The sequence below is a fragment of the Salmo trutta genome, unplaced genomic scaffold (assembly GCF_901001165.1).
Source record: "Salmo trutta unplaced genomic scaffold, fSalTru1.1, whole genome shotgun sequence".
Classification (NCBI taxonomy): domain Eukaryota; kingdom Metazoa; phylum Chordata; class Actinopteri; order Salmoniformes; family Salmonidae; genus Salmo; species Salmo trutta.
This window is the reverse complement of record NW_021823231.1, coordinates 25,415-37,583: the sequence shown is the minus strand read 5'-3', so window position 1 is coordinate 37,583 and position 12,169 is coordinate 25,415. Positions and strand designations below refer to the sequence as shown.

Sequence of the window (12,169 nt, the reverse complement as noted above, 5' to 3'; positions counted from 1 at the left end):
GATAGGGGATAGCATTTGAAATGCGGGCCAAGAGTAATCAGTTGAGTAGAGTAAATTACTATTTTCTTCCGATCTTCCTACTCTAACATGGTTTGCTTTCAGATCACCTTGTCATTACTTCTATTTAATGTTATTTTTTACTTCCAATTATAACTGTAATTGACTTTGCTAATATAGTTGAATATTGTATGTACATTTGAATTGTGGGTGTACGTTTTATGTTGTTATTGATCTGAATAATGTTGGTTACTGTCAACTATTGACAATATAAAATAAAATTTTGGGGAAAAAAAGATAGACAGTAAACCTTGATATGAAGTTGGGGACATCAGACGTTGCAGGCAGCCCTGCACCGGACCCTGGCGAACGATAAACATCAGAGTCGTGTCCTCTGAGTCCAGATCTGTAGCTTTGAGGATCTTATTGGTGAGGACTTTCCATCCACTGAACTCCACCTCCAGCCCGTTGTTGATCGCCAGGCGAGGGGTCTCGTCGTCGACCGGTATCACCGTGACGATGACTTTCTTCTCTACGACGTGTTTCCCGTCCGTTACTGTCACCGAGAAGTTGTCGTGTCGTGTCTCAGAACCATCGTGCTCGTAGACGACGGTGGAACCGGTTCGGATCTGATCCAAGCTGAACGTCACAACGATAACGGTCCCTGTCGCCAGGTGCTGGACGATCTTCCCGTGTTTGGGAGGAACCACGACCTCGAATTCCAGAACATCCCCCGGTACGTCGAGGTCGACCACATTGAGGATCGGAACGTCGACCGTGAGGCTCATCCCTTCCATGACCACGAACTCTCGCGTGAACACCTGAGGCTCCTCGTCATTGTCTGGGAAGATCACAAAGGTCAAAATGCTGATCTCTGATTGGTTGATTCCGTCTGAACACTGGAGCGTCGTCCTGTCCTCGACGGGTTCCGTTCCTTTATGTATACTCTGAACGTAGACGACATTCCCGAGTCGAACTTCTCGGTAGTGGAACGCCGTCACAGCAATTCCCGCTCTGGACTTCTCCGAGCCAGGACTGGGTGAGGTGATCTCTAAGTATCCGAATGTCGGCTGGACCAGGATGGTACAGAGAACAACGTCAACGGCAGTGTCAGAGTCCTCTACTCTGATGTTCTCTACTGTTACCACCTTCTTCTGTCCTTCCGTGACCTTTAACAGATCCCCGATGCGAAGTATGGGTGGAACGCTGTCAACAGGAAGTATCGACACCTGAACTTTGACCTTCTGAATGACCCTGTTGCCCCCGGAGAGCCACGGACCAATCACGGTGAGCGTGAAGGTGTCATTGTGTTTCTCAGGTCCAACCTCGCCGCTGGTGTGGACATAGGTCACGCGGCCGTCGATGATGTCACGCAGCGTCAGCCTATCGGAGGGCACGCCCTGCACCCGGACGACCCCGAAGCGAGGAGGTTGTTCGATGAGAAAGGTGAGGTCATCAACGCGCATTCTGCCGCTGACCTGGACTTCGTCTCCCGTGATTTGAATCTGTCCGTTCTCGTTCACTTCTACGATTATATGTAGTTCTCCCGGTGTTGGAGGTGCCGTCGGTGGCGTTGCCACGACAGCCGGAGTAGCAATGTTGATTCTGATCGTCACGGGAACCTTGTGGTATCCATCGCTAACGTCCACTTTTACAACATCACTTCCTGGACCGTTACCACGGTGAATGTACACTACCACACCCCTGTGGATGTCTGCCAAGGTGAAATTGTTCCAAACGGACAGGTCTACACCAACACATCTCAGAACACCAAACTTTGGAACCTGGGTCACGATGAACATAATATTATCGGCACTCGTATCCTGATCTGTTGCATCCAACACATCCTTAGTGAACACATAAGTATCTTTTACATTGATGTTGAGGTTGACACCAGTATTGGTGACTGGGGGTTTGTTGTCCACTGACTGTAGGTTGATAGTAAAGACACCATTCACAGAGTGTCCTATTGTATCTTTCACAATAAAGGTGAACCGGACCACTCTAGGTGTGGTTCCCAGCTCCAGATCTGGTGGTTTATAGGCTACTTTGAGGTGGTTGACCTGTGCCTGGGTGAACTCAGTGACAACAACACTAGGGTTGTCAGTCAGGACGATATGGCCCAGTGGTGTTGGGTTGTTCTGGTCTGTGTTAGTGGGTGGGATAACGATAATATACCTCAGGTCTCTGTCGTCAGAGTCTAGATCCGTGAAACGTAAACACGTCTTCTGTATCGGAGTGAGTTGGTACTCTTTAACGGTCAGGACAAGAGTGGAACCGGGGAAAGGTTCCGGTGCGAGGTCGTCGACCGGGTGGATTCTGACTAGGAACATGTTGTCGCCTGATTGGTTGGGAGGGACGTTGTCGTCCTGGCAATGGAACACTAATTGGTCAGTGAAGGTGGAGGTGAGACGAGGTCCGGTGTGTTGGTAGAACACCCTACCCTCTGTTATGTCTCGTTGAAGCCATTCGGTGACGACGCTTTCGTAGACTCGCTCGGTGGTGTTAAATGTCCATCCAATGAGGTCCACAGGTGGGTGTGATTGTCTGAGAAACACCTGATAATAATATAATAATAATACAATGCTTTTCATAAAAGAAGAATCACAAAGCTCCAGACAAAATATAATAATGAAGGCAACATACATTAAGAATCAAGTAACTCACCTGTCCGATGGTCGAGAACGGCGCCACGAGGACAAACTTCACCGTCGAGACTTCGGAATCAACATCCGTCGCACTTAGAACCACTGACGATATCATTTTGGTCTCCTTCCGGGACAGGATCAACCCGGTGTTGACATGGATGACCGGAGCCTCGTCGTCCATGGCGACAATCGTCACTGGGAACAGGAAGTCGACGTCGAGTCGCCCGTCCGTCATGCGGAACAGGATGTTATCGCTGAACGTTTCAGAACCGTCGTGTTCGTAGACAACCACTCCGCTGTCGAGTTCCGCCGGCGTGAAGAACTTTCGTTGCCGCGGTGACCCGAGAGGCGACCCGAGGACTGTCAGGACGCCGTGTTTACATCCTCGGAGGACGGTGATCCTGACGTCTGATAGGTTGTCTTCGTCGCTGATTCGGAGGTTATGGTTGGACGACAGCGGTCTGGACTGGCCCTTGAACAGCATCTGGGAAGGACAGAGAGCGACAGAAAGAGGCTGATAATGCCTCATAAGGCTGATAATGCCTCATAAGACATTATGTACCTTTGGAAAGTATTCAGACCCCTTGACTTTTTCCACATTTTGTTATGTTACAGCCTTATTCTAAAAATGTATTAATTTGTTTTTTTCCCCTCATCAATCTAAACACAATACTCCATAATGACAAAGCAAAAACATTTTTTTAAATATTTTTGCTCATTTATAATAATAAAAAAACAGAAATATCACATTTATTGTACATAAATATTCAGACCCTTTACTCAGTACTTTGTAGAAGCACCTTTGGCAGCGACTACAGCCTGGAGTTCTTCTTGGGTATGACACTACAAGCTTGGCACACCTGTATCTGGGGAGATTCTCCCATCTCTGCAGATCCTCTCAAGCTCTGTCAGGTTGGATGGGGAGCGTTGATGCACAGGTCTCTCCAGAGATGTTTGATCGGGTTAAAGTCCGAGCTCTGGCTGGGCCACTCAAGGACATTCAGAGACTTGTCCCGAAGCCACTCCTGCGTTGTCTTGGCTGAGTGCTTAGGGTCGTTGTCCGGTTGGAAGGTGAACCTTCGTCCCAGTCTGAGGTCCTGAGCACTCTTGAGCAGATTTTCATCAAGGATCTCTCCGTACATTGCTCTGTTCATCTTTGCCTCAATCCTGACTAGTCTCCCAGTCCCTGCTGCCGCTGAAAAACATCCCCACAGCATGATGCTGCCACCACCATGCTTCACCTTAGGGATGGTGCCAGGTTTCTTCCAGACGTGACGCTTGGCTTTCAGGCCCAAGAGTTCAATCTTGGTTTCATCAGACCAGAGAATCTTATTTCTCATGGTTTCAGTCTTTAGGTGCCTTTTGGCAAACTCCAAGCGGGCTGTCATGTGCCTTTTACTGAGGAGTGGCTTCCGTCTGGCCACTCTACCAGAAAGGCCTGATTGGTGGAGTGCTGCAGAGATGGTGGTCCTTCTGGAAGGTTCTCCCATCTCCACAGAGGAACTCTAGAGCTCTGTCAGAGTGACCATCGGGTTCTTGGTCACCTGACCAAAGCCCTTCTTCGCCAATTGCTCAGTTTGGCCGGGCGGCCAGCTCTAGGAAGAGTCTTGGTGGTTCCAAACTTCTTCCATTTAAGAATGATGGAGGCCACTGTGTTACTGGGGACCTTCAATGCTGCAGAAATGTTTTGGTACCCTTCCCCAGATCTGTGCCTCGACACAATCCTGTCTCGGAGCTCTATGAACAATTCCTTCGACCTCATGGCTTGTTTTTTGCTCTGACATGCACTGTCAACTGTGGGACCTTATATAGACAGGTGTGTGCCTTTCCAAATCATGTCCAATCAATTGAATTTACCACAGGTGGACTCCAATCAAGTTGTAGAAACATCTCAAGGATGATCAATGGAAACAGGAAGCACCTGAGCTCAATTTCAAGTCTCATAGCAAAGGGTCTGAATACTTATGTAAATAAGGTATTTCAATTTATTTTATACATTTGCAAACATTTCTAAAAACCTGTTTTCGCTTTGTCATTATGGGGTATTGTGTGTAGATTGCTGAATATTTGTTATTTATTTAATCAGTTTTAGAATAAGGCTTTAACGTAACACAATGTGGAAAAAAGTCAAGGGGTCTGAATACTTTCCGTACAATTACACAATTTGATGGCGCATTTGAGTGTGAGCGTGTGTGTGTGTGTGCGTGTGTGTGTGTGTGTGTGAGTGTGTGAGAGTGTGTGTGTGTGTGCATGCGTTGTGTGTACCTGTCCAGTATTGCTGGTGACTACAGGAGCCAGTGTGTTCATGGGTTTGACTATTATCATGAAGGAGAACTGTTCTGAAGTGACCCCATCTGAATCCACCACCTTCAACTCTACATGGACGATCCTCTCAGAGGGATGAGCAGAATCCTGAGGCAACAATAACTTTATTTACTATGTTCTTACGTACTAACCTTATTTATATTTGACAAATTTGAAATACTTTTGGTCACTCCAAATATATATACGTCATAAATAACGTAAATTGGAAAATAAACACAATATACAAAAAATTACTCAAGACTCGCCTCTGCTGGGGGTCTATAGGCGATCTTCAGGTCTTCGACGTCCCGCTGACAGAACGACGTAATTGGCTGGTTCTGGTCGTCCGTGCTGATGATGTCACCCTGGTCTGGAGTCAATGTAGTAAGGATGTTGAAGATGAGGTCATCAGAGGTGGACTCCACGTCCTCCGCTGCCAACATGTCGCTGGTGATGGCCGTCATCACGAACTGGTCCACCTATATAGCGAATAAAAGTTTTTTTTATTTTTTTTTATAAATACATAAATCAATATTTTGATCAGAATAGGACAGATCAATGTTGTGACGTTGTATTTTAACGTGTGTAAAGTACTGTCTTGTTGTTGGGTGATTGTGATATGTGTGTACGTTTTAATAATTGTTTAATACAAATCATTGAATAAATAAATTGACCGATCAATCACTCAATACATCCATCAATCAATGAATCAATAACTGGCGTACCTCCATCATCATCATGGAGAGAAAGCTGGGTCTGGGAGGGCTGTTGATGACACGCTCTCTGATCCTGAGAAGAATACATCGCACAAGATGACCCCAGAAATGACCCCAGAGATGACTCCAGAGATGACCCCAGAGATGACCTCAGAGATGACCCCAGAGATGACCCCAGACGTGACCCCAGAGATGACTCCAGAGATGACCCCAGTAGTGACCCCAGAGATGACCTCAGAGATGACCCCAGAAGTGACCCCAGAGATGACCCCAGAGATGACCCCAGAGATGACCCCAGAAGTGACCCCAGAAGTGACCCCAGAGATGACCCCAGAAGTGACCCCAGAGATGACTCCAGAGATGACCCCAGAAGTGACCCCAGAGATGACCCCAGAAGTGACCCCAGTAGTGACCCCAGAGATGACCCCAGAGATGACCCCAGAGATGACCCCAGAAGTGACCCCAGAGATGACCCCAGAAGTGACCCCAGTAGTGACCCCAGAGATGACCCCAGAGATGACCCCAGAGATGACCCCAGAGATGACCCCAGAAGTGACCCCAGAGATGACCCCAGAGATGACCCCAGAGATGACCCCAGAGGGTCACATATGGTAAAACATGCACAAAAGCATTTGTTAAAACACTTCTGTCCAAAGGGCTCCTCGACGGAAAACCAGATAACGTCTAATGATAAAGGACTGGACTATTCTCTAAAAAGTACCCTATTCTCTATTTAGTACCCTATTCTCTATATAGTACCCTATTCTCTATTTAGTACCCTATTCTCTACATAGTACCCTATTCTCTACATAGTACCCTATTCTCTTCATAGTACCCTATTCTCTATTTAGTACCCTATTCTCTACATAGTACCCTATTCTCTATTTAGTACCTTATTCTCTTCATAGTACCCTATTCTCTACATAGTACCCTATTCTCTACATAGTACCCTATTCTCTACATAGTACCCTATTCACTATTTAGTACCCTATTCTCTACATAGTACCCTATTCTCTACATAGTACCCTATTCACTATTTAGTACCCTATTCTCTACATAGTACCCTATTCACTATTTAGTACCCTATTCTCTACATAGTACCCTATTCTCTACATAGTACCCTATTCTCTATTTAGTACCCTATTCTCTACATAGTACCCTATTCACTACATAGTACCCTATTCTCTACATAGTACCCTATTCTCTACATAGTACCCTATTCTCTACATAGTACCCTATTCACTATTTAGTACCCTATTCTCTACATAGTACCCTATTCTCTACATAGTACCCTATTCACTATTTAGTACCCTATTCTCTACATAGTACCCTATTCTCTACATAGTACCCTATTCTCTATTTAGTACCCTATTCTCTACATAGGACCCTATTCACTACATAGTACCTTATTCTCTACATAGTACCCTATTCTCTATTTAGTACCCTATTCTCTACAGAGTACCCTATTCTCTACACAGTACCCTATTCTCTATATAGTACCCTATTCTCTATTTAGTACCATATTCTCTACATAGTACCCTATTCTCTATTTAGTACCCTATTCTCTACATAGTACCCTATTCTCTATTTAGTACCCTATTCTCTATTTAGTACCCTATTCTCTACATAGTACCCTATTCTCCACATAGTACCCTATTCTCTACATAGTGTACCCTATTATCTACATAGTACCCTATTCTCTACATAGTACCCTATTCTCTATTTAGCACCCTATTCTCTACATAGTACCCTATTCTCTACATAGTACCCTATTCTCTACATAGTGTACCCTATTCTCTACATAGTACACTATTATCTACATAGTACCCTATTCTCCACATAGTACCCTATTCTCTACATAGTGCACCCTATTCTCTATATAGTACCCTATTCTCTATATAGTACCCTATTCTCTATATAGCACCCTATTCTCTATATAGTACCCTATTCTCTACATAGTGCACCCTATTCTCTATTTAGTACCCTATTCTCTACATAGTGCACCCTATTCTCTATTTAGTACCCTATTCTCTACATAGTGCACCCTATTCTCTATTTAGTACCCTATTCTCTACGTAGTGCCCTATTCTCTATATAGTACCCTATTCTCTATATAGTACCCTATTCTCTACGTAGTGCCCTATTCTCTATATAGTACCCTATTCTCTATATAGTACCCTATTCTCTACATAGTACCCTATTCTCTATATAGTACCCTATTCTCTACATAGTACCCTATTCTCTACATAGTGTACCCTATTCTCTACATAGCACCCTATTCTCTATATAGTACCCTATTCTCTACATAGTGCACCCTATTCTCTACATAGTACCCTATTCTCTATATAGTACCCTATTCTCTATATAGTACCCTATTCTCTACATAGTACCCTATTCTCTACATAGTGCACCCTATTCTCTATATAGTACCCTATTCTCTATATAGTACCCTATTCTCTACATAGTGCACCCTATTCTCTATATAGTACCCTATTCTCTATATAGTACCCTATTCTCTATATAGTACCCTATTCTCTACATAGTGCACCCTATTCTCCCCATAGTACCCTATTCTCTACATAGTGTACCCTATTCTCTACATAGTGCACCCTATTCTCCACATAGTACCCTATTCTCTATATAGTACCCTATTCTCTACATAGTGCACCCTATTCTCTATAGTACCCTATTCTCTATATAGTGCACCCTATTCTCTATAGTACCCTATTCTCTATATAGTACCCTATTCTCTATATAGTGCACCCTATTCTCTATAGTACCCTATTCTCTACATAGTGCACCCTATTCTCTATATAGTACCCTATTCTCTATATAGTACCCTATTCTCTATATAGCACCCTATTCTCTATATAGTGCACCCTATTCTCTACATAGTACCCTATTCTCTACATAGTGCACCCTATTCTCTATATAGTACCCTATTCTCTATATAGTACCCTATTCTCTATATAGTACCCTATTCTCTATATAGTACCCTATTCTCTATATAGTACCCTATTCTCTATATAGCACCCTATTCTCTATATAGTGCACCCTATTCTCTACGTAGTGCCCTATTCTCTATATAGTACCCTATTCTCTATATAGTACCCTATTCTCTACATAGTGCACCCTATTCTCTACATAGTACCCTATTCTCTATATAGTACCCTATTCTCTATATAGTACCCTATTCTCTATAGTACCCTATTCTCTATATAGTGCACCCTATTCTCTATATAGCACCCTATTCTCTATATAGTGCACCCTATTCTCCACATAGTACCCTATTCTCTATATAGTACCCTATTCTCTATATAGTGCACCCTATTCTCTACATAGTGCACCCTATTCTCTATAGTACCCTATTCTCTATATAGTGCACCCTATTCTCTATATAGCACCCTATTCTCTATATAGTGCACCCTATTCTCCACATAGTACCCTATTCTCTATATAGTACCCTATTCTCTACATAGTGCACCCTATTCTCTATATAGTACCCTATTCTCTATATAGTACCCTATTCTCTATATAGTACCCTATTCTCTATATAGTGCACCCTATTCTCTATATAGTACCCTATTCTCTATATAGTACCCTATTCTCTACATAGTGCACCCTATTCTCTACATAGTACCCTATTCTCTACATAGTACCCTATTCTCTACATAGTACCCTATTCTCTATATAGTACCCTATTCTCTACATAGTGCACCCTATTCTCTACATAGTACCCTATTCTCTATATAGTACCCTATTCTCTACATAGTGCACCCTATTCTCTACATAGTACCCTATTCTCTACATAGTACCCTATTCTCTACATAGTACCCTATTCTCTACATAGTGCACCCTATTCTCTACATAGTGCACCCTATTCTCTACATAGTACCCTATTCTCTATATAGTACCCTATTCTCTACATAGTACCCTATTCTCTACATAGCACCCTATTCTCTACATAGCACCCTATTCTCTATATAGTACCCTATTCTCTATATAGTACCCTATTCTCTATATAGTACCCTATTCTCTACATAGTACCCTATTCTCTACATAGCACCCTATTCTCTATATAGTACCCTATTCTCTACATAGTACCCTATTCTCTATATAGTACCCTATTCTCTATATAGTGCACCCTATTCTCTATATAGCACCCTATTCTCTACATAGTGCACCCTATTCTCTACATAGTACCCTATTCTCTACGTAGTGCCCTATTCTCTATATAGTACCCTATTCTCTATATAGTACCCTATTCTCTATATAGTGCACCCTATTCTCTATATAGTACCCTATTCTCTATATAGTACCCTATTCTCTACATAGTACCCTATTCTCTACATAGTGCACCCTATTCTCTACATAGTACCCTATTCTCTACGTAGTGCCCTATTCTCTATATAGTACCCTATTCTCTATAGTACCCTATTCTCTACATAGTACCCTATTCTCTATATAGTACCCTATTCTCTACATAGTGCACCCTATTCTCTATATAGTACCCAAAGCCAAAGTTAGAAAACGCAAACAATGCAAACCTGACTGTGATCTGGAAGTACTCCTGCTGTGTGGCCCTCCCACGTTTGTCTAGTAACTCTACTAGCATGGGGACGTAGTCGACATAAGGTGAATCGGAGGTAGGGGTCAGTTTATAACGAACATCCATGTTGACGAAAGCATCGCAATCCGTCGGTTGACCGTCGCTGACGTAATTCAAAAGTGTTCCATGTCTGGGGAAACCTCCCGTACCGATCAGCAAGCTGAGTTTACACTGCGACGCGGATCCGCCGGTACCGAAACTGGACCCTCTGAACGGAATCCCCAAGCTCTGACCACTGACGGCGTTAGAGATCCCGTCCAGCTCGCTCACGATCAGCGGAGTGTTCGTGGTCACGACCTCTCGACCGTTCGCGGTCACCTCGACCTCTAAGGTCAGCGGTATAACGAGCGTGTCCGTCCGCGTGTCATACCTCACCTGTAACCTCACCGTATCCCTGGTAATGACCTTTGACCCGAAATGCATGTACTTCACCTGGCCTTTCTCGAACGAGCACAGGAACGTCTTTGGGGTGAGGGTTCCCGGTAAGACGGCACGGTCATAGTCGAAGACCGTGATGTAGCAGCGATCGCCTGGAAGAACTCTGGTCACCAGGTCACAGGAAGGGTCCAGGTAGACCCAACTCCCCCGGGGGACCTTCAGCCCTCTGTTGCCCAGGATGACGGACCCTGGCTGGGGTCGGGGGCGATGGTTGTATTGGTGCCAGTTGGTCCCTTCTACAGACGGACAACAGAGATCCAGAATGAGACAGATACAGAGATATGTCCAGCTCAGAGGTTGCTGTTTCTGTTTGGTGGGTGTTGTTTGGTGTCGGTGTTGAAGTCCAGGGCTGGACTCAGGATCCAGCTCTTCTCCTGCTGTTGTTGTAGCCATAGTGTTCGCTCTCTCTCTCTCTGTCAGGACTATAGCTGCTGGAGGCCCTTTATATACCGAGACCCTCCTCTGAGACCCTCCTCTGAGACCCTCCTCTGAGACCCTCCTCTGAGACCCTTTCCCAAACCCACTCCTCATGTCTCGCTCTTTTACAGACCCTCCTCTCTCCCTCCATCTCTCTCCTTGCACCCTTGTCTCTCCCTCCAACCCTCTCTCCATGCACCCCCTCCCTCTCTCTACAAACATTTACCGAGGGGGGCGGAAGGCAGTCCAAAGTAATTCCCGCCAAACTGAGTAAAACCCCCTCTGAACAAATACCTCTCCTCGCATTATCTTTCCACATTATCTCTCCACACATTACCTCTCCACAGATTACCTCTCCACACATTACCTCTCCACAGATTACCTCTCCACACATTACCTCTCCACACATCACCTCTCCACAGATTACCTCTCCACAGATTACCTCTCCACACATTACCTCTCCACACATCACCTCTCCACAGATTACCTCTCCACAGATTACCTCTCCACACATTACCTCTCCACACATTACCTCTCCACACATCACCTCTCCACAGATTACCTCTCCACACATTACCTCTCCACACATTACCTCTCCACACATTACCTCTCCACAGATTACCTCTCCACAGATTACCTCTCCACAGATTACCTCTCCACACATCACCTCTCCACAGATTACCTCTCCACACATTACCTCTCCACAGATTACCTCTCCACAGATTACCTCTCCACAGATTACCTCTCCACACATTACCTCTCCACACATTACCTCTCCACACATCACCTCTCCACACATCACCTCTCCACAGATTACTTTACCACACATTACCTCTCCACACATTACCTCTCCACACATTACCTCTCCACACATTACCTCTCCACAGATTACCCCTCCACACATTACCTCTCCACACATTACCTCTCCACAGATTACCCATCCACACATTACCTCTCCACACATTACCTCTCCACACATTACCTCTCCACAGATTACCTCTCCACACATTACCTCTCCACACATTACCTCTCCACACATT

At 44.6% G+C, this 12,169-nt stretch overlaps 1 protein-coding gene across 1 annotated transcript in view; it reads right to left on the bottom strand.

The window, feature by feature from the left end:
- The window catches only part of LOC115189775 (FRAS1-related extracellular matrix protein 2-like), a gene marked incomplete at its 3' end in the record, with an annotated part of 24,964 nt that extends 13,859 nt beyond the window's left edge, over positions 1 to 11,105 (bottom strand). The window contains exons 1-6 of the mRNA XM_029748297.1: positions 10,213 to 11,105; positions 5,675 to 5,738; positions 5,216 to 5,428; positions 4,911 to 5,057; positions 2,665 to 3,129; positions 335 to 2,555 (exon numbers count right to left, since the gene is read on the bottom strand). Of these exons, the coding sequence (XP_029604157.1) occupies positions 335 to 2,555; positions 2,665 to 3,129; positions 4,911 to 5,057; positions 5,216 to 5,428; positions 5,675 to 5,738; positions 10,213 to 11,105 (4,003 nt within the window). The remainder of the gene's footprint in view (positions 1 to 334; positions 2,556 to 2,664; positions 3,130 to 4,910; positions 5,058 to 5,215; positions 5,429 to 5,674; positions 5,739 to 10,212) is intronic.
- Positions 11,106 to 12,169: the final 1,064 nt, after the last annotated feature.